This window comes from Nerophis ophidion, linkage group LG16, assembly GCF_033978795.1.
Source record: "Nerophis ophidion isolate RoL-2023_Sa linkage group LG16, RoL_Noph_v1.0, whole genome shotgun sequence".
In the NCBI taxonomy this organism is placed as follows: Eukaryota; Metazoa; Chordata; class Actinopteri; order Syngnathiformes; family Syngnathidae; genus Nerophis; species Nerophis ophidion.
Window position 1 is genome coordinate 52,237,497 of NC_084626.1, and position 23,129 is coordinate 52,260,625.

Below are 23,129 nucleotides of genomic sequence, written 5' to 3' on the forward strand. Positions count from 1 at the left end.
CGCATACATTAATGTAAAGCATATCACCTAGTAACTCCCAAATTAAGTAAGCTGCTTACTTACGGAACAAATTACAATATCGCATACACAAATGTAAAGCATATCACCTACTAACTCCCAAATTAAGTAAGCTGCTTACTTACGGAACAAATTACAATATCGCATACACTAATGTAAAGCAAATCACCTAGTAACTCCCAAATTAAGTAAGCTGCTCACTTACGGAACAAATTACAATATCGCATACTCAAATGTAAAGCATATCACCTAGTAACTCCCAAATTAAGTAAGCTGCTTACTTACGGAACAAATTACAATATCGCATACACAAATGTAAGGCATATCACCTAGTAACTCCCAAATTAAGTAAGCTGCTTACTTACGGAACAAATTACAATATCGCATACACTAATGTAAAGCATATCACCTAGTAACTCCAAAATTATTATCAGCTCAGTATTGACCAAAATTTAGTTACTGGGTTTTGCCTTTGGATGGGAGATATTAAGTAGGGTAAACCCGCCTTCCGCCCGATCGTAGCTGAGATAGGCGCGAGCGCCCCCCGCGACCCCAAAAGGGAATAAGCGGTAGGAAATGGATGGACGGGTGGAAACAATACTCAAAATGCCGGACATTTGAGGCATTTAAGAAACTCTGCCCAGACAGCCCTTCAAAAGAGGACATGTCCGGTGAAAAGAGGACCTATGGTCATTCTATCCTAGCCCGGTCGCTGCTAGCACCGGACATTCCTCTTTTGCTAACATGCTAGCAGCGATCGGGCTAGGATAGAATGACCATTTGTCCTCTTTTCACCGGACATGTCCTCTTTTGCGGGGCTGTCAGGGCAGAGTTTCTTAAATGCCAAAAATGTCCGGCTTTTTGAGTAATGGTTGTGTGTATTAACTGTGTACGTTCAGGGTTAAGAAGGGGTTAAAAACCAAACAAATTGTTTGCGCAACAGCAGCATTGGTGAGGGAGGGGCAGAGAGGGAGAGGGAGAGAGTTATGACAAACGCGCATGTGTCGCCAGGCTCTGCTTTTTATTCATAGATTTACCAGATAAAAAATTGTATTATCTCTAGGGGTGTCAAAAGTGTGCCCCGGAGGCCATTTGTGGCCCACAGCTAATGTTTAAAAGGCCCACGGCACATTCTAAAAACACTATTAAAATAAACAAAAACATAAACAAAAGTGTAATAAAAAAGCTTAAAAGCTAAATGTAATTTAGAAAAAGTTGCAACGTTGACTAATAAAACAAAGCAGTTTTTTTCCTTTCAAACTGTCATTGCTCAAAACATAATATTGAATCAAAATCAATGTTATTATAAATTATTGACCTATCCAAGGTTCACATTACTTCACATCAAATATTCCACTAAGAAAAATATTTTTGGTAGAAGATTTTGCAATTTTGGTAAATAAATAACCCAAAAATTTATATTTTGTAGTTTTCTTACTGTACCGAAAATGAACCGAACTGTGACCTCTAAACCAAGGAACGTACCGAGCCGAAATATTTGTGTACCGTTACACCCCTAGCCAACACTAGTCACTAAAACATCACGCAAAGGCGCAGATTCCAACTAGGGTTGGGTAATATATCGATATACGCGATAGATTGCGGGTTTGTCTCTGCGCGATATAGAAAATGACTATATGGTGATATTGGAGTATAAGTTCTCACGCAGTTGTTTTTAGCTGCGGGCATTACACTACAGGCTCTTCCCACTCCTTCTTGTGTCTCCTTCTCACAGAGTGTAAGCGCATCTTCTTAAACACGTCACATCTTCTTAAACACGTCACATCTTCTTAAACACGTCACCTACGTATACGCCCTTGCAGGGCAGAGAGGTAGCAGCATGGGTAACGTTAGCTGTGATGCTAGTGGAGCCGTGCGAGTGGTAATACGAGAAAAAGAAAGTGCGAATGAAGGAAGAAGGAATTCCCAAGAAAAACAGCAGGGGGTCCATCGTCTGGCGGTGGTTCGGCTTCAAGCGGGAATATGTCGAATAGACAACTTTAATTTTTCAAGTGTGGGGCACAAGCGTTGTTACCAAAAGTAGCATTACTGCTAATAGAGGGGTAGGGAACCTATGGCTCTCGAGCCAGATGTGGCTCTTTTGATGACTGTATCTGGCTCTCGGATAAATCTGAGCTAACATTGCTTTACACGATAAGTAATGAATAATTCCACTTGCAACCACAGTGTTAAAAATGACATTCTCATGCATTTTTATGTTCAAGAAGTTGCATTAGTGGTAAGAAGTAATTTATTTATTTTTGGTTAGTGTGGGGCTTGCCCTCCTGGGGTTCTTCAGACCACCAAGAGCCTGTTTTAGGGTTACAATATTGTTTTATTTTTCTCTCAGTTGCTTTCCAGCAATTGTTTTTTTCTCTTTCGTTTTCACTCGCGCTCTGGCTCCAGCCCCAACCCTGTCTCTCCACCTGGCTACTGCTTATAACAGAGCGACAGGTGATTAGATAACAAGGCCCCGGTGGGCCATCTACGCACCTGTCGCTGATTTCGAGGCCGGTCCTGGCAACATCCTGCTTTGCTGCAGGCCCGCAGGCCACACCCCCTCCACAGTAAGCTTCAGAATAACAATGTTATCATAAAAAATAAAAGACATATTATACTCTGGAAATGTTGGTCTTACTTAAAAATGCACGTGTTTAGTTGTGTTCAGTGTTAAAAAAAATATTATATGGCTCTTAGGGAAATACATTTTAAAATATTTGGCTTCTTGGCTCTCTCAGCCAAAAAGGTTCCCGACCCCTGGACTAATATGTAGCATCATTTGAAAAGTCACCTGCTAACAACTGTTTTATAAATACAGTTTTAGTCAATTGACTTAGTTGTGATTTCCTTCTCTGCATGAAAGTTTAAAAGTAGCATATATTGATGCAGCATGAAGAATGTTTTCATGTAAACACATAGAATCATCATACTGCTGTGATTATATGCATCAAGTGTTCATTCAAGGCTAAGGCAAAATATTGAGATATTTATCGTGTATTGCCTAAAAATATCGAGATATATCGCCCAGCCCTAATTCCAACCATTGAAATACTTTGTATAGTTCAAGACTTACGCTCATTTGAAAACATCATAATGGCAGCGACACTTCCCATCTTAAAGATGAAGTGAAGTGAATTACATTTATATAGCGCTTTTCTCAAGTGACTCAAAGCGCTTTACATAGTGACACCCGATATCTAAGTTACATTTAAAGCAGTGTGGGTGGCACTGGGAGCAGGTGGGTAAAGTGTCTTGCCCAAGGACACAACGGCAGTGACTAGGATGGCACAAGCGGGAATCGAACCTGCAACCCTCAAGATGCTGGCACGGCCACTCTACCAACCGAGCTATGCCGCCTCACAAGATCTAAAAAAAAATTATTTTGGAATGTCAGGCGGGCCAGATTGCAAACAAAATAAAACAGTAATCAATGCGATTTATTATGCTAATATAAATGGGTTGTACTTGTATAGCGCTTTTCTACCTTCAAGGTACTCAAAGCGCTTTGACACTACTTCCACATTCACACACACATTCACACACTGATGGAGGGAGCTGCCATGCAAGGCGCCAACCAGCACCCATCAGGAGCAAGGGTGAAGTGTCTTGCTCAGGACACAACGGACGTGACGAGGTTGGTACTAGGTGGGATTTGAACCAGGGCCCCTCGGGTTTCGCACGGCCACTATTTCACTGCGCCACGCCGTCCCTGTATGAACAAATCTGACCATTGAATCCAATTTTTTTTTTTACAAGAATACCTTAATATACATTTTTTTTTTTAAAGAATGGACTAGTTTTTTGTTTCGCAACGCATTGTGGGTGCCAAGTAAAGATTAGAAACAGTGGCCTTAATCTGCCCAGGTCTGTATCAGATGGTCCAGATCAGCTGGGTTAACCTCACGACATGTGCGACGTACAGCGAGGCTTCCTTTTCCTTTTCCGCGTTACAGTCAGTGCTGGGCTCCCCTCTGTATGCAACACAAAGTTGGACACTTTTTAAACCTCGACATGAGAAAGACAACAACTGCTTTTTGCGGGACCGTTGACGCCATTCCCGAAATGTCTCACCCGAGGAAAGTGTGCGCCGCGGCGGCGTAGTGTAGAGGGCTGCAGCCCATTAGGTCCAACTCGTTGACCTCTGAGCCGCTTCTCACCAGTGTGATTGTACACTGGCTGTTCCCGTTGGCGGCAGCGTAGTGCAAAGGAGACCTAGGAGCCACAACGGGAGACAGCGGTAACAACCAATCAAAGACTGATTCATCGAACTAATTTACCTTCCCAAATGATCCTTTATATCCAGGTCAGCGCCACTACTTATCAGCAGGTTGAGACAGTCCACATTACTGCCAACACAAAACAAAAGTCTCTTCAGAGCTCCAAGCGTGGCAGAGCAACACAGCATCTTTGTTACCCTCCAGAGGCAACAGCATGCAGACAAGTCATCCCAAGCTCATCCTGTGTGTTGATATCGAATCCGAAAGACGGCGTCTGGCCGCTGGTCGGCGACTGCATGATGTTGTAATACTGGCCTGGAAGACACGCAGGTAAGGAATTTTTCAAAAGGGCCGCGACAAAATGTGGGGAAAGTGCTTCTCACCATTTGAAAGCAACTTGCGGCAGCAGTCTGGAAAGCCGTAGAGTGCTGCCAAGTGCAACGGGAGCATCCCGTGGACCCCCTGTCTGCAGACCACAGTCCAACATACTTTTAACACCAGGTGATTGGAACACGGGAAGTGCAAAATGGAAGAAAATATCCCCTTAATTAGGGCTGTGCGAAATATTGATATACTGGATATATCGCGGGTTTGGAGATTCCGATATCAACCGTAACCGATCTATACAGTCGTGGAATTAACATATTAAGCCTAATTTTGTTGTGATGTCCCGCTGGATGCATTAAACAATGTAACGAGATTTTCCAAAATAAATCAACTCAAATTATGGAAAAAAATTGCCAACATGGCACTGCCATATTTATTATTGAAGTCACAAAGTGTATTCTTTTTTTTTAACATATTTATATAGCGCTTTTTCTCGAGTGACTCAAAGCGCTTTACATAGTGAATAAATAAATAAATGGGTTGTACTTGTATAGCGCTTTTCTACCTTCAAAGTACTCAAAGCGCTTTGACACTACTTCCACATTTACCCATTCACACACACATTCACACACTGATGGAGGGAGCTGCCATGCAAGGCGCCAACCAGCTACTATCAGGAGCAAGGGTGAAGTGTCTTGCTCAGGACACAACGGATGTGACGAGGTTGGTTCTAGGTGGGATTTGAACCAGGGACCCTCGGGTTGCGCACGGCCACTCTCCCACTGCGCCACGCCGTCCCCCGTTTAACACACATAGATTCTGATGACTTGCATTGATTGGAATCAGACAGTGGTGCTGATAACGTCCTCATTTTCAAATGGAGGAAAAAAAAAAGTCCTCCTTTCTGTCCAATACCACATGAAAGTGGTTGGATTTGGCATCTCATTTGTCCAACTTGCATACTCCTTTTTAAACACTTTGTTATGAGAGTAGCATATGTGTGTGGCCCTTTAATGTCTGGCAGCAGGTGAGTGACGTCAGTGAGTGTGCGGGTGGGCAAGCAAGTGAGAAAGCGGTCGCTGAGGGCGGGGGAGAAATACATTGGCATCAAACGCCGTAGCTTGCTAGCTTGTGCACGCTAGCTTTCTGAGACTCTTATTTTGTTAGCACAGGCAGGATGAAACAGGTCTTTTATGGTGAAGACAGGATCTGTGCAGTCGGTCTTTAGAGTTTTGACAGTAGGTACGGAGTCTCTAGAAATAAAATGTGTTTCTCTGCGTCCGCCCTGTTAGTGATTTTTTTCTTAAATATGAGCTCGCAGCAGCCAGCGTCATCTCACAAGATCCTCGGGTGCCGAGAATGTCAAACAACTGACGAAAGTGAAGTCTTGGTATGATTGATGATTGCTCATTTTTATGTACATTTTTTAATGCCTGGCTTGAGATCGACTGACACACCCTCCGAGATCGACGTAATGCCCACCCCTGCATTAAACAATGTAACGAGATTTTCCAAAATAAATCAACTCAAATTATGGAAAAAATTGCCAACATGGTTCTGCCATATTAATTATTGGAGTCACAAAGTGTATTCTTTTTTTAACATGTCAAGTGAAGTGAATCATATTTATATAGCGCTTTTTCTCGAGTGACTCAAAGCGCTTTACATAGTGAAACCCAATATCTAAGTTACATTCAAACCAGTGTGGGTGGCACTGGGAGCAGGTGGGTAAAGTGTCTTGCCCAAGGACACAACGGCAGTGACTAGGATGGCGGAAGTGGGAATCGAACCTGCAACCCTCAAGTTGCTGGCACGGCCACTCTACCAACCGAGCTATGACGCCCCATGCCTCAAAAGAGCAGCTTGGAATTTGGGACCCGCTCTCCATGAGAGAGCATGAGGTTGAGGTGGGCGGGGTTGGGGGATATTGTAGCGTCCCGGTAGAGTTAGTGCTGCAAGGGGTTCTGAGTATTTGTTCTGTTGTGATTATGTTGTGTTACGGTGCGCATGTTCTCCCGAAATGTGTTTGTCATTATTGTTTGGTGTGGGTTCACAGTGTGGCGCTTATTTTCCCCTCGGGGTGATGGTCGGGTGGCAGCGTTTCAAAGCATCGGTCGCCTTCCAGGGCCCCAATTACCCGCTTCTCTGTTGCGAGTTTGTGGTGATTAAATGTAACGTGTTTACGTGTGCATTGCATGGAAGTTTTTTTCCCACTCCATTCTAGGCCCCCTTAGGAGCCCAGTCTAGATTATATTGTTTTTACTCATCTTTTTCCCCAGCGTTTGACCTTTTTCCCATCTTTTACAGGGCGCCTTGTGGCGACCCATCAGCGTTCCTGTTCTGTAACAAGATACACTGTTTGTTTGTCTAATCTGAACGGGCTTGCGCTGAAAAAAGTTTCGTTGTACTTGTGCAATGACAATAAAGACCTTTCTGATCTGTTATTTGTAACAGTGTTAAAGTTGTTTATACGGCCACCCTCAGTGTGACCTGTATGGCTGTTGACCATGTATGCATTGCATTCACTTGTGTGTGTGTGTAAAAAGCCGTAGATGTGTGATTGGGTCGGCACGAGAAGGCAAATATTGTTATCCGGGTGGAAATCGGGAGAAATTGGGAAGTATGGTTGCCCCGGGAGATTTTCAGAATGAGCACTGAAATACGGGGGTCTCCCGGGAGGCTTGGCAAGTATGACGGGGAGACAGTTTTCCTATGTTAGTGTGTAACCGGTGGTCATTTCCTCTACGTTGTGTGGATTTTATGGAACATGACCGACACCATGGGTTGCTGCTCAGATGCACTTTACTGATAATACACAGAATACAATTGTCGTCAATCACTACGATGTATCACCCAGCCCTAGAACGTATACTCGAATATCACGATATAGTCATTTTCTATATCGCACATAGACAAACCCGCGAAATATCGCCGAGCCCTTGTTGGAAGATGTATCCGACGCATATAAAAAGACAGGTGTCACAGTAATTGTTGCAGTAGGAGGGACAACGAGACAATGGTTCCACATTGAAAAAACATCAAACATTATTCAGGTATTTACATGTAACTTACATATTTTGTATAACATTAATACAACATAAAAAAAATACATTATTTACAAGACGTAATTGACCCTGGTACACATGTACCACTACTTACAGCGGCGTTTTAAAAAGTCCTAAATTGTACTTCTTTTGAAACCGATAGCGATAATTTCCAATATATACAAACCCCGTTTCCATATGAGTTGAGAAATTGTGTTAGATGTAAATATAAACAGAATACAATGATTTGCAAATCCTTTTCAACTCATATTCATTTGAATGCACTACAAAGACAACATATTTGATGTTCAAACTGATAAACATTTTTTTTTTGCAAATAATCAATAAGTTTAGAATTTGATGCCAGCAACATGTGACAAAGAAAATGGGAAAGGTGGCAATAAATACTGATAAAGTTGAGGAATGCTCATCAAACACTTATTTGGAACATCCCACAGGTGTGCAGGCTAATTGGGAACAGGTGGGTGTAGGGGTGTAACGGTACACAAAAATTTTGTTTCGGTACGTACCTCGGTTCAGAGGTCATGGTTCGGTTCATTTTCGGTACAGTAAGAAAAAAAACAAAATATACATTTTTTGATTATTTATTTAACAAATTTGCAAAATCTTCAACCAAAAATATTTTTGTTAGTGGAATATTTGATGTGAAGTAATCGGAAACTTGGATAGGTCAATAATTCATAATCACATTGATTTTGATTCAATATTATGTTTTGAGCAATGACAGTTTGAATGAAAAAAAAAAAACTGCTTTGTTTTATTAGTCAACGTTGCAACTTTTTCTAAATTACATTTAGCCTTTAAGCTTTTTTATTTCACTTTTGTTTACGTTTTTGTTTATTCTAATAGTATTTTTAGAACATGCCGTGGGCCTTTAAAATATTAGCTGTGGTCCGCAAATGGCCTCCGGGGCACACTTTTGACACCCCTGCTATGGATAATAAAAAATAAAATCTGATAAATCTATGGATAAAAAGCAGAGCCTGGCGACACATGCATGTTTATCATAACTCTCTCGCTCTCTGTCTCTGCTCCTCCCTCACGAATGCTGCTATGTGTAGCATTTTTGTTTTTGTTTTCAACCCCTTCTTAACCCTGAACGAACATTGAAAATACACGCAACCTTAACTTAAAATGCCGGACATTCAAGGCATGTAAGAAACTCCACCTAGGCAGCTCTCCAAAGAGGACATATCCCGTGAAAGGAGGACGTATGGTCAGTCTATCTACCAGTCGTGGCTAGCATGCCGTGTGTTGTAGTTTTTTTGATTGATTGAAACTTTTATTAGTAGATTGCACAGTACAGTACATATTCTGTACCATTGACCACTAAATGGTAACACTCGAATAAGTTTTTCAACTTGTTTAAGTCGGGGTCCACGTAAATCAATTTATGGTGCCTCGGTGTGCATTGTTTACACAACGTGCGCGCGGTGTGCTATTTAATATGTCCGAACCGAACCGAAACCCTCATACCGAAACGGTTCAATACAAATACACGTACCGTTAGACGCCTAGGTGGGTGCCATACCGAAACCCTCATACCGAAACGGTTCAATACAAATACACGTACCGTTACACGCCTAGGTGGGTGCCATGATTGGGTATAAAAGCAGCTTCCCAAATAATGCTCAGTCTTTCTCAAGAAAGGATGGGGCGAGGTACACCCCTTTGTCCACAACTGTGTGAGCAAATAGAAAAAAACAGTTTAAGAACAACCTTTCTCAAAGTGACATTGCAAGAAATTTAGGGATTTCAACATCTACGCTCCATAATATCATCAAAAGGTTCACAGAATCTGGAGAAATCACTCCACGTAAGCGGCATGGCCGGAAACCAACATTGAATGACCTTGACGTTCGATCCCTCAGACGGCACTGTATTAAAAACCGACATCAATCTCTGAAGGATATCACCACATGGGCTCAGGAACACTTCAGAAAACCATTGTCACTAAATACAGTTCATCGCTACATCTGTAAGTGCAAGTTAAAGCTCTACTATGCAAAGCGAAAGTCATTTATCAACAACATCCAGAAACCCCGCCGGCTTCTCTGGGCCCGAGCTCACCTAAGATGGACTGATGCAAAGTGGAAAAGTGTTCTGTGGTCTGACAAGTCCACATTTGAAATTGTTTTTGGAAATATTCGACATTGTGTCATCCGGACCAAAGGGGAAGCGAACCATCCAGACTGTTATCGACGCAAAGTGGAAAAGCCAGCTTGTGTGATGGTATGGGGGTGTATTAGTGCCCAAGGCATGGGTAACTTACACATCTGTGAAGGCACCATTAATGCTGAAAGGTACATACAGGTTTTGGAACAACATATGCTGCCATCTAAGCGCCGTCCTTTTCATGGACGCCCCTGCTTATTTCAGCAAGACAATGCCAAGCCACATTCAGCACGTGTTACAACAGCGTGGCTTCGTAAAAAAAGAGTGCGGGTACATTCCTGGCCCGCCTGCAGTCCAGACCTGTCTCCCATCGAAAATGTGTGGTGCATTATGACAGCGGAGACCCCGGACTGTTGAAGGACTGAAGCTCTACATAAAACAAGAATGGGAAAGAATTCCACTTTCAAAGCTTCAACAATTAGTTTCCTCAGTTCCCAAACGTTTATTGAGTGTTAAAAGAAAAGGTGATGTAACACAGTGGTGAACATGCCCTTTCCCAACTACTTTGGCACGTGTTGCAGCCATGAAATTCAAAGTTAATTATTATTAGCAAAAAAAAAAAAAAAGTTTATGAGTTTGAACATCAAATATGTTGTCTTTGTAGCATATTCAACTGAATATGGGTTGAAAAGGATTTGCAAATCATTGTATTCTGTTTATATTTACATCTAACACAATTTCCCAACTCATATGGAAACAGGGTTTGTACATTTTAAAGCATTTATCAGCCGATATCAGCAGTCCGATATTATCGGACATCTCTAATTAATACCGATTATTGTTACATCCGTAGCCAATTACTGTTGAAATGAATGATTTGAGTTTTGTCGGTGACTGTAAGACACTCACCTGGCTTTGTCAGCACCGTTGGTAAGCAGAGTGCTGATCAACAACTCCTGACCGTACCTGGCGGCCACATGGAGAGGAGTGTTCCCGTATACGTCAACGCAGTCGATTTCACTACCTGGGAAAACGGCAGAATGGACGGCGTTGATTTATTTTCATTCTGAGTGACAAGGCATGCTGTAAACTGCATGTTACCATTTTGTATAAGAATCTGGGAGCCTGTGAAGCGGCCATGCATGGCGGCCATGTGCAGAGGGCACTTGCCTTCTTTGTTCTGTTCGGGGGAAACATTTCACCAAGTCAGAAGCCTTCGCAAAACCTGGTTCTCTTGTATTTGTTTACCTGCATGTTGACGTCGGCGCCGTTGTTGATGAGCAGCTCGACACACGGCACCCCGCTGGAGGAGGCGGCGGCCAGGTGGAGCGGCGTGCTGCTCTGCCGGTTGGGCTGGTTGATGTTGGCGCCGCAGTTGACCAGCTCGGTGGCCACAGCGTCCTGGCCTGTGTGGCAGGCCATGTGGAGCGCCGTGTTGCCGTACGTGTTGGCTTCGTCCACCTGGGGGGGGGAAGAGCAACACATGGCTGTCACATGACCTCAGAGGAGCTGGGTTTAGCCAGCATCAAAGAAGCTTCCACTGGGGAGGTAAAGAGGAGAAGAACACGTACTGGAAGTGATGTGAAGATTCACATTATAAGCAGTAAAACTCCAGTGTCAATATAGGAATTTATTGTCAACATTTTTACATTTTACACTTTGATAAACATCTACTTGCTATCTTCCAATTGTAAAAAAATAATTCACTTCTTTTTACACTTGGGGCCGGTATAGCTCGGTTGGTAGAGTGGCCGTGCCAGCAACTTGGGGGTTGCAGGTTCGATTCCCACTTCCGCCATCCTAGTCACTGCCGTTGTGTCCTTGGGCAAGACACTTTACCCACCTGCTCCCAGTGCCACCCACACTGCTTTAAATGTAACTTAGATATTGGGTTTCACTATGTAAAGCGCTTTGAGTCACTAGAGAAAAGCGCTATATAAAATATAATTCACTAAGACATTCTAGGACAGCCATAAAATATTTGGTGTCTGATTTGTTTTGTTGTTGTTTTTTTAGATCATTTGCTGTCTTATTTATTTATAATAAGGCAGTCTGGGTAGCTCTCTATTCCAACTCCATCCAGCAGATGGCATTGTAACCCAGCTTCTGAACCCTAAAGAGCCATACTGGACCAAAAATACAAGAGGAAAATCTGTCTGGAGCTGCAAAAAATGTAAAGTCTTATATAAGTGTTATAATGAAACAACAGATGATGTAAGTGCCTATATTAGCTGTATTAGCCTACTATCAAAATGACTTTAAAATGTCTTATAAAAGTGTTATAATAAAACAACATAAGATGTGTCTATATTAGCTGTATTAGCCTACTATCAAAATGACTTTAAAATGTCTTATAAAAGTGTTATAATAAAACAACATAAGATGTGTCTATATTAGCTGTATTAGCCTACTATCAAAATGACTTTAAAAGTCTTATATAAGTGTTATAATGAAGACAACACATGATGTAAGTGTCTATATTATATTAGTCGTATTAGCCTTCTATCAAAATGACTTTAAAGGCTTATATAAGTCTCACCTTAAAACTCATTTGTATACTCTAGCCTTTAATCCAGTTTCAGGGCAAATCACTCGACGGAGACAGCCCTCGCAAAAATGACTAATGATCTATTGCTAACGATGGATTCTGATGCGTCATCTATGTTGCTGCTCCTCGATCTTAGCGCTGCTTTCGATACCGTCGATCATAATATTTTATTAGAACCAATCAAAACACGAATTGGTATGTCAGACTTAGCCCTGTCTTGGTTTAACTCTTATCTTACTGATAGGATGCAGTGTGTCTCCCATAACAATGTGACCTCGGACTACGTTAAGGTAACGTGTGGAGTTCCCCAGGGTTCGGTCCTTGGCCCTGCACTCTTCAGCATCTACATGCTGCCGCTAGGTGACATCATACGCAAATACGGTGTTAGCTTTCACTGTTATGCTGATGACACCCAACTCTACATGCCCCTAAAGCTGACCAACACGCCGGATTGTAGTCAGCTGGAGGCGTGTCTTAATGAAATTAAACAATGGATGTCCGCTAACTTTTTGCAACTCAACGCCAAAAAAACGGAAATGCTGATTATCGGTCCTGCTAGACACCGACCTCTATTTAATAATACAACTCTAACATTTGACAACCAAACAATTAAACAAGGCGACACAGTAAAGAATCTGGGTATTATCTTCCACCAAACTCTCTCCTTTGAGGCACACATTAAAAGCGTTACTAAAACGGCCTTCTTTCATCTCTGTAATATCGCTAAAATTCGCTCCATTTTGTCCACTAAAGACGCTGAGATCATTATCCATGCGTTTGTTACGTCTCGTCTCGATTACTGTAACCTATTATTTTCGGGTCTCCCCATGTCTAGCATTAAAAGATTACAGTTGGTACAAAATGCGGCTGCAGGACTTTTGACAAGAACAAGAAAGTTTGATCATATTACGCCTATACTGTATATACCTTTATATACATATATACATACATATATACCTATACTGTATATACCTTTATATACATATATACATACATATATACCTATACTGTATATACCTTTATATACATATATACATACATATATACCTATACTGTATATACCTTTATATACATATATACATACATATATACCAATACTGGCTCACCTGCACTGGCTTCCTGTGCACTTAAGATGTGACTTTAAGGTTTTACTACTTACGTATAAAATACTACACGGTCTAGCTCCATCCTATCTTGCCGATTGTATTGTACCATATGTCCCGGCAAGAAATCTGCGTTCAAAGGACTCCGGCTTATTAGTGATTCCTAAAGCCCAAAAAAAGTCTGCGGGCTATAGAGCGTTTTCCGTTCGGGCTCCAGTACTCTGGAATGCCCTTCCGGTAAAAGTTCGAGATGCCACCTCAGTAGAAGCATTTAAGTCTCACTTTAAAACTCATTTGTATACTCTAGCCTTTAAACAGACTCCCTTTTTAAACCAGTTGATCTGCCGTTTCTTTTCTTTTTCTTCTATGTCCCACTCTCCCTTGTGGAGGGGGTCCGGTCCGATCCGGTGGCCATGTAATGCTTGCCTGTGTATCGGCTGGTGACATCTCTGCGCTGCTGATCCGCCTCCGCTTGGGATGGTTTCCTGCTGGCTCCGCTGTGAACGGGACTCTCGCTGCTGTGTTGGATCCGCTTTGGACTGGACTCTCGCGGCTGTGTTGGATCCATTATGGATTGAACTTTCACAGTATCATGTTAGACCCGCTCGACATCCATTGCTTTCCTCCTCTCCAAGGTTCTCATAGTCATCATTGTCACCGACGTCCCACTGGGTGAGTTTTCCTTGCCCTTATGTGGGCCTACCGAGGATGTCGTAGTGGTTTGTGCAGCCCTTTGAGACACTAGTGATTTAGGGCTGTATAAGTAAACATTGATTGATGATTGATACTTGCTATCTTACAATTGTAAAAAAAAAATAGTTCACTTCTTTTTACACTTGTAGGACATTCTAGGACAGCCATAAAATATTTGGTGTCTGATTTGTTTTGTTGATTTTTTTTAGATCATTTGCTGTCTTATTTATTTATAATAAGGCGGTCTGGGTAGCTCTCTGTTCCAACTCCATCCAGCAGATGGCATTGTAACCCAGCTTCTGAACCCTAAAGAGCCATACTGGACCAAAAATACAAAAGAAAAATCTGTCTGGAGCTGCAAAAAATTTTAAGTCTTATATAAGTGTTATAATGAAACAACAGATGATGTAAGTGCCTATATTAGCTGTATTAGCCTACTATCAAAATGACTTTAAAAAGTCTTATAAAAGTGTTATAATGAAACAACATAAGATGTGTCTATATTAGCTGTATTAGCCTAGTATCAAAATGACTTTAAAAGTCTTATATAAGTGTTATAATGAAGACAACACATGATGTAAGTGTCTATATTTATTATATTAGCCTAGTATCAAAATGACTTTAAAAGTCTTATATAAGTGTTATAATGAAACAACAGATGATGTAAGTGTCTATATTAGCTGTATTAGCCTACTAACAAAATGACTTTAAAAGTCTTATATAAGTGTTATAATGAAACAACAGATGATGTAAGTGTCTTTATTAGCTGTATTAGCCTACTAACAAAATGACTTTAAAAGTCTTATATAAGTGTTATAATGAAACAACAGATGATGTAAGTGCCTATATTAGCTGTATTAGCCTACTATCAAAATGACTTTAAAATGTCTTATAAAAGTGTTATAATAAAACAACATAAGATGTGTCTATATTAGCTGTATTAGCCTAGTATCAAAATGACTTTAAAAGTCTTATATAAGTGTTATAATGAAGACAACACATGATGTAAGTGTCTATATTTATTATATTAGCCTACTATCAAAATGACTTTAAAAGTCTTATAAAAGTGTTTTAATGAAGACAACACATGATGTAAGTGTCTATATTATATTAGTCATATTAGCCTTCTATCAAAATGACTTGAAAGGCTTATATAAGTCTCACCTTAAAACTCATTTGTATACTCTAGCCTTTAAATAGACTCCCCTTTCAGACCAGTTGATCTTCCGTTTCTTTTCTTTTTCTCCTATGTCCCACTCTCCCTTGTGGAGGGGGTCCGGTCCGATCTGATGGCCATGGATGACGTACTGGCTGTCCATAGTCGGGACCCAGGATGGACCGCTTGCCTGTGTATCGGCTGGGGACATTCCTGCGCTGCTGATCCGCCTCCGCTTGGGATGGTTTCCTGCTGGCTCCGCTGTGAATGGGACGCTCGCTGCTGTGTTGGATCCGCTTTGGACTGGACTCTCGCGGCTGTGTTGGATCCATTATGGATTGAACTTTCACAGTATCATGTTAGACCCGCTCGACATCCATTGCTTTCCTCCTCTCCAAGGTTCTCATAGTCATCATTGTCACCGACGTCCCACTGGGTGTGAGTTTTCCTTGCCCTTATGTGGGCCTACCGAGGATGTGGTAGTGGTTTGTGCAGCCCTTTGAGACACTATTGATTTAGGGCTATATAAGTAAACATTGATTGATTGATGTAAATGTCTATATTAGCCTACTATATAAATGACTATGTGTCGCAAGCTGACACAAATCGTCAATGACAGAAATGTTAATGTAATGAAAACACAATTGTTCTACTAACTGTACTGTACTTGCTGCTTACTTAAAAAAAAAAAAAAAATTACCTTTCACTATTTGAGTAGCCTTTGTTCAACCATTTGAGTACTGGCGAGCAATCTCTGAATCCGGGAACATATCCTTCACGGATTTGTTGAAAACATCCGCAAATGAGAACAGGATGTTGCTTGCAGCGATCAGCATAGCCATCTTTGTCTCGGCATATGTTACACCCTCGGGTCTCCATTTAGCCAGGTGGCCCATAATACAAGGGTGTGACCGGTGGTGCGTTGCCGCCGCCTTGCGCTTCTCTGACTGTTCATGAGTGACTATATCCATTCCGCCACCGTGTTCAATGGAGAGGTCTGATCTACAAAATTTGCAGTTCATCGAGCTGTCCTGGATGAACTGAAATTCTTGTTTCCAATCATTTCGGAACTTGCAAGCGTACTTCTTCTTCTTACCCGTCGTCGCCATGACTGTCTCTTCTTCCTTCTTCTGCTTTGTCTCCTTGTTGTGTGTGCTCAGGGTGGAGGACAGAGTAAAACAACTTGCACTGAGCCTAGTCTATAAAATCCGCTACACCTCCTTGATACCGAAGTACATGTCAAACTACTTCCTTAACGTAAATGACCACCATAACCACAACACCAGGGGGAGCTCCACAAACCACATTAAACCCAGATTCCGATCTAACAAAGGTCTTAACTCATTCTCTTTCTATGCCGAGTTTGACCCGGCAGTAATTCAAGGCAGGCGCATACTACATGCTCGGCGGCAATTCAAGGAAATACGGTAGTCAAACAGTTTAGGAACAACATTTCTCAAAATGCAATTGCAGGAAATTTAGGGATTTCAAAATCTACGGTCCATAATATCATCAAAAGGTTCAAACAATCTGGAGAAATCACTCCACGTAAGCAGCATGGCCGGAAACCAACATTGAATGACCGTGACCTTCCATCCCTCAGACGGCACTGTATCAAAAACCGACATCAATCTCTGAAGGATATCACCACATGGGCTCAGGAACACTTCAGAAAACCACTGTCACTAAATACAGTTCCTCGCTACATCCATAAGTGCAAGTTAAAGCTCTACTATGCAAAGCGAAAGCCATTTATCAACAACATCCAGAAACCCCGCCGGCTTCTCTGGGCCCATCTAAGATGGACTGATGCAAAGTGGAAAAGTGTTCTGTGGTCTGACGAGTCCACATTTGAAATTTTTTTGGGAAATATTCGACATTGGGTCATCTGGACCAAAGGGGAAGCGAACCATCCAGACTGTTATCGACGCAAAGTTCAAAAGCCAGCATGTGTGATGGTATGGGGGTGCATTAGTGCCCAAGGCATGGGTAACTTACACATCTGTGAAGGCACCATTAATGCTGAAAGGTACATACAGGTTTTGGAACAACATATGCTGCCATCTAAGCGCAGTCTTTTTCATGGACGCCCCTGCTTATTTCAGCAAGACAATGCCAAGCTACATTCAGCACGTGTTACAACAGCGTGGCTTCGTAAAAAAAAAAAAGAGTGGGGGTACATTCCTGGCCCGCCTGCAGTCCAGATCTGTCTCCCATCGAAAATGTGTGGCGCATTATGAAGCGTAGACCCCGGACTGTTGAACGACTGAAGCTCTACATAAAACAAGAATGGGAAAGAATTCCACTTTCAAAGCTTCAACAATTAGTTTCCTCAGTTCCCAAACGTTTATTGAGTGTGGTTAAAAGAAAAGGTGATGTAACACAGTGGTGAACATGCCCTTTCCCAACTACTTTGGCACGTGTTGCAGCCATGAAATTCTTAGTTAATTATTTTTTTTTTTTTTAAATAAACTTTATGAGTTTGAACATCAAATATGTTGTCTTTGTAGCATATTCAACTGAATATGGCTTGAAAAGGATTTGCAAATCATTGTATTCTGTTTATATTTACATCTAACACAATTTCCCAACTCATATGGAAAAGGGGTTCGTATGAACAACATCTGTCTCGGTTCTGTAGTCACCACCGCAGAAGAAAGAACGGTACCGATTCTTTTCAAAAGGCAGCACTGTGCCGATTTCAATCAATTAGTGTCGCGGTACTTTATTAGTACCAGTATACCGCACAACCCTACTGTAATTATGTTACATGTATTTCTTATTTAGTGAAAACACAGTAATTTAAAGTTAATGGGGGGGAAACGGAAAATGTTTTTTGTAAAGAATAATAAAGAAAAGGCCACTTTACCTCCCCTCCCAGTCTCAGCAGATATTTGACCACATTTACATGTCCACTGATGGCGGCAGCGTGGAGCGGAGTGTAGCCGCGTTTGTCTCTGCACGTCACGTCTGCACTGTGAGACACCAGCATCTTCACCACGTCCAAATGTCCTAGGAAAAAAAAAATGGGCGAGAATAACTCCGAGCGTCTGCCAAAATCACAACACACCCCAGTTTGTGCGCTACTCTCATTGTCCTTTCTGGGGAACAGCTGCCTGCTATTATGTCTATTTATGTGCGGGGTGAGGATGTGACACAAACATCGGAGATCAAAAAAGATCTCTGCTGGGACGAGAGTTAACACTCAGGAACAGAGCTGTTGTTGTCCTCCACCCCAGATCACACCTCAATCCAACCCACTTCTCCAAAGTGGGCTGGCTCAGGGTGGAGGACAGAGTAAAACAACTTGCACTGAGCCTGGTCTATAAAATCCGCTACACCTCCCTGATACCGAAGTACATGTCAAACTACTTCCTTAACGTAAATGACCGCCAGGGGAAGCTCCACAAACCACGTTAAACCCAGATTCCGATCTAACAAAGGTCTTAACTCATTCTCTTTCTATGCCACATCAATGTGGAATGCACTCCCAACAGGTGTAAAAGTAAGTGCATCTCTATCCTCCTTCAAAAGCGCTCCAAAACAACACCTCCAGGCAACTTCAACACTTTACTAATACCCTCCTCCATTCACATCCCATCTCCCCGGATTATAAACAACTCAAATGTACTTCTAATGTATATACTTGTTCTTATGCTATGTGAACTCACTATGTTCTCTGCTGGCTGTACATATCCTACTAAATAAGACCTACACTGTTTCAATGTCCACATTTCTCTGTTGATGCAATTGTTGATGACTGAAGTACTGATATCAACCAAAGCTCCTCATTGATTGTAAATAATGTCAATAATTCAATGTATATACTATGATGATTAACTTGTGTGATGACTGTATTATGTTGATAGTATATATTTGTACCATGAATTGATTAACGTGGACCCCGACTTAAACAAGTTGAAAAACTTATTGGGGTGTTACCATTTAGTGGTCAATTGTAGGGAATATGTACTGAACTGTGCAATCTACTAATAAAAGTATCAATCAATCAATCAATCAATCAGTCTTAATGCAGCATTTTTCATAGAGAAAGATTGTTCTTACCAAGATATGCAGCCCAGTGAATCGGCTGCCTTTCTTTTTTATCTTTGGTGCTGACCTTGGCACCTTTGCTGAGAAGCAAGTTCACCATCTACAGGAAGAAAAAACACTAAGCTGAAACAGTAGCTGTAGCTTGACGATGCATAAGCGGATTTAAAAGTATAGAAATCATTAAAAGGTGCCATATGTATTAATGTGGATAGAAATGGTACTGCAATAACGATCAAAATTCAGTAGTCCCCTCCCCCTCTCCCTGACTGAGGTTACAGCCGAATCCAGCTCAATGGACTGGTCTACTCCAAGGAACTTCAAACTCCCACTGCCTGTTACTAGGGGTTGAGGTGCTGGGACCATAATAGCTGAATAGACAAGCGTTTTGCCAATAACAAATCTCGAACAAACACATTTTACACAGAATTGAGGCTATTTTCAGGAAGAAGTATGTCATTCCTGCGTACAATATCACAAAAAATGGCAATGATAAGGTTATTGTCAGTACATCAGAAAACAAAGACTTAAACCAACTACAACCAACGCTAGCAATTAGGGCATGCACCGAAATAAAAATTTGTGGCCGAAGCCGAATAAAATTTAAACGCTTGGTGGTGACCGCAGGATTAGGTCTCTGCTTTTTGCAGATGATGTGGTCCTGATGGCTTCATCTGACCGGGATCTTCAGCTCTCACTGGATCGGTTCGCAGTCGAGTGTGAAGCGGCCGGAATGAGAATCAGCACCTCCAAAACCGAGTCCATGGTTCTCTCCCGGAAAAGGGTGGAGTGCCATCTCCGGGTTGGGGAGGAGACCCTGCCCCAAGTGGAGGACTTCAAGTACCTAGGAGTCTTGTTCACGAGTGAGAGAAGAGTGGATGGTGAGATCGACAGGCGGATCGGTGCGGCGTCTTCAGTAATGCGGACGTTGTACCGATCCGTTGTGGTGAAGAAGGAGCTGAGCCGGAAGGCAAAGCTCTCAATTTACCGGTCGATCTACGTTCCCATCCTCACCTATGGTCATGAGCTTTGGGTCATGACCGAAAGGATAAGATCACGGGTACAAGCGGCCCAAATGAGTTTGGGTCTCTCCCTTAGAGATAGGGTGAGAAGCTCTGCCATCCGGGAGGAACTCAAAGTAAAGCCGCTGCTCCTCCACATCGAGAGGAGCCAGATGAGGTGGTTCGGGCATCTGGTCAGGATGCCACCCGAACGCCTCCCGAGGGAGGTGTTTAGGGCACGTCCAACCGGTAGGAGGCCACGGGGAAGACCCAGGACACGTTGGGAAGACTATGTCTCCCGGCTGGCCTGGGAACGCCTCGGGATCCCCCGGGAAGAGCTAGACGAAGTGGCTGGGGAGAGGGAAGTCTGGGTTTCCCTGCTTAGGCTGTTGCCCCCGCGACCCGACCTCGGATAAGCGGAAGAAGATGGATGGATGGATGGATGGGCCGAAGGCCGAATACCGTATAATGAATGCAGTTTTTCACTTTTTTTTTTATATTGCATAAATAGCCTAGAATAAATATTTAGACATGTTTTTCAAATAAAGTATTTTTTTATTGAATATTGACATTTTTTTAATAATCCAGTAGCGTCACACGCCACTATTCGGCCTTGTTTTTAACTCATTCCACCGAAGGCCGAATGTGGCTTTTTTTGCCATATTCGGCCGAATATATTCGGTTACCGATTAATCGGTGCATCCCTACTAGCAATGGTTATACTGGTGAAAATACCGTATTCTTCGGACTATAAGTAGCAGTTTTTTTTCATAGTTTGGCCGGGGGTGCGACTTATACTCGGGAGCGACTTATGTGTGAAATTATTAACACGTTACCGTAATATATCAAATAATATCATTCAGCTCATACGCTTGCACCTCCTGGTACCCCAGCACCTCCAAAACCCTCAAATCTAGACTCCAAACATCCCAGAATAAGCTAATCCGGTTACTTTTAGACCTCCACCCCAGATCACACCTCAATCCAACCCACTTCTCCAAAGTGGGCTGGCTCAGGGTGGAGGACAGAGTAAAACAACTTGCACTGAGCCTGGTCTATAAAATCCGCTACACCTCCTTGATACCGAAGTACATGTCAAACTACTTCCTTAACGTAAATGACCGCCATAACCACAACACCAGGGGGAGCTCCACAAACCACGTTAAACCCAGATTTCGATCTAACAAAGGTCTTAACTCATTCTCTTTCTATGCCACATCAATGTGGAATGCACTCCCAACAGGTGTAAAAGTAAGTGCATCTCTATATTCCTTCAAAAGCGCTCTAAAACAACACCTCCAGGCAACTTCAACACTTTACTAATACCCTCCTCCATTCACATCCCATCTCCCCGGATTATAAACAACTCAAATGTACTTCTAATGTATATACTTGTTCTTATGCTATGTGAACTCACTATGTTCTCTGCTGGCTGTACATATCCTACTAAATAAGACCTACACTGTTTCAATGTCCACATTTCTCTGTTGATGCAATTGTTGATGACTGAAGTACTGATATCAACCCAAGCTCCTCATTGATTGTAAATAATGTAAATAATTCAATGTATATACTATGATGATTAACTTGTGTGATGACTGTATTATGTTGATAGTATATATTTGTACCATGAATTGATTAACGTGGACTTAAACAAGTTGAAAAAACTTATTGGGGTGTTACCATTTAGTGGTCAATTGTACGGAATATGTACTGTACTGTGCAATCTACTAATAAAAGTATCAATCAATCAACGTATAAGATTTCATGGGATTTATGGATTAGGAGTGACAGATAGTTTGGTAAAGGTATATCATGTTCTATATGTTATAGTTATTTGAATGACTCTTACCATAATATGTTAGGTTAACATAGCAGGCACCTTCTCAGTTGGTTATTTATGCCTCATATAACCTACACTTATTCAGTCTGTTGTTCACTATTCTTTATTTATTTTAAATTGCCTTTCAAATGTCTATTCTTGGTGTTGGATTTTATCAAATAAATTTCCCCAAAAAATGCGACTTATACTCCAGTGCGACTTATATATGTTTTTTTTTTCCTTCTTTATTAAGCATTTTCGGCAGGTGCGACTTATACTCCGGAGCAACGTTCCCTCCAAGGTGCGCGCCTGCACTATGACGCATTGCTCACACGCCCTCTGCGCACAGCAAATCTATGCTGCGCACAAAGTCAAATCCCATCTGAACTATAAACAAAATAAACACATAATTTGTTCTGTATGATTTTGCAATGCAACTGTGAGTAACATGTGACGGCAAGCGAGGAAACAATATTCATCAACACTGTTAAATTATCAAGTCTCTAGAGACGCTTTAAAGAGGGCAGGAATGCCATCCATTACAAAATCTGTTTGTCGGCCGTAAACACAACAGAAACATAGTAAAAAAAAAACCTGGTCATTGTCTGCCGTACGAATCAGGTTTAAACCAACTCTTTGTCATCTGTCATATCGACAGCAGCTGTTCTCTCTCTCTCTTACTTGCTCCAACGCACGCGGTCAAGGCCCTTTGCAAGTGATGCATTTAAGGCCACGCAAAAAGTCGGATAACTCCAACACCACACAAAGTGTCAATTCTAGATCGTTACACTATGACTCCCCAAACAGATGTGCTTATTCTACTGTCATCTATTAAGAATGTTAATGTTTTATGAATATTAATCATGGACCACTGTCACTAGGCTAGAGAAATGCTAACAAAAAGGTATGTCAAGCGGAACTAAATGTGATCTCTGAAAAGGGTACAAATTATTTCCAAAGCTGGACCCTCACCATCCATCCATCCATCCATCATCTTCCGCTTATCCGAGGTCG

The 23,129-nt window shown here is 41.9% G+C and overlaps 1 protein-coding gene across 2 annotated transcripts in view; it reads right to left on the bottom strand.

Annotated features, from left to right (window-relative positions):
* LOC133535564 (serine/threonine-protein phosphatase 6 regulatory ankyrin repeat subunit C-like) overlaps positions 1-23,129 on the bottom strand; it is an 83,710-nt gene that overhangs the window by 48,901 nt on the left and 11,680 nt on the right. The window contains exons 6-15 of one of the 2 annotated variants that reach the window (XM_061875493.1): positions 19,308-19,395; positions 18,112-18,254; positions 10,991-11,203; positions 10,844-10,922; positions 10,652-10,766; positions 4,619-4,701; positions 4,433-4,550; positions 4,296-4,364; positions 4,090-4,230; positions 3,939-3,989 (exon numbers count right to left, since the gene is read on the bottom strand). In XM_061875493.1, the coding sequence (XP_061731477.1) occupies positions 3,939-3,989; positions 4,090-4,230; positions 4,296-4,364; positions 4,433-4,550; positions 4,619-4,701; positions 10,652-10,766; positions 10,844-10,922; positions 10,991-11,203; positions 18,112-18,254; positions 19,308-19,395 (1,100 nt within the window). Of the gene's footprint in view, positions 1-3,938; positions 4,014-4,089; positions 4,231-4,295; positions 4,365-4,432; positions 4,551-4,618; positions 4,702-10,651; positions 10,767-10,843; positions 10,923-10,990; positions 11,204-18,111; positions 18,255-19,307; positions 19,396-23,129 lie in introns of both variants that reach the window. The other variant, XM_061875492.1, reaches the window with a different exon arrangement.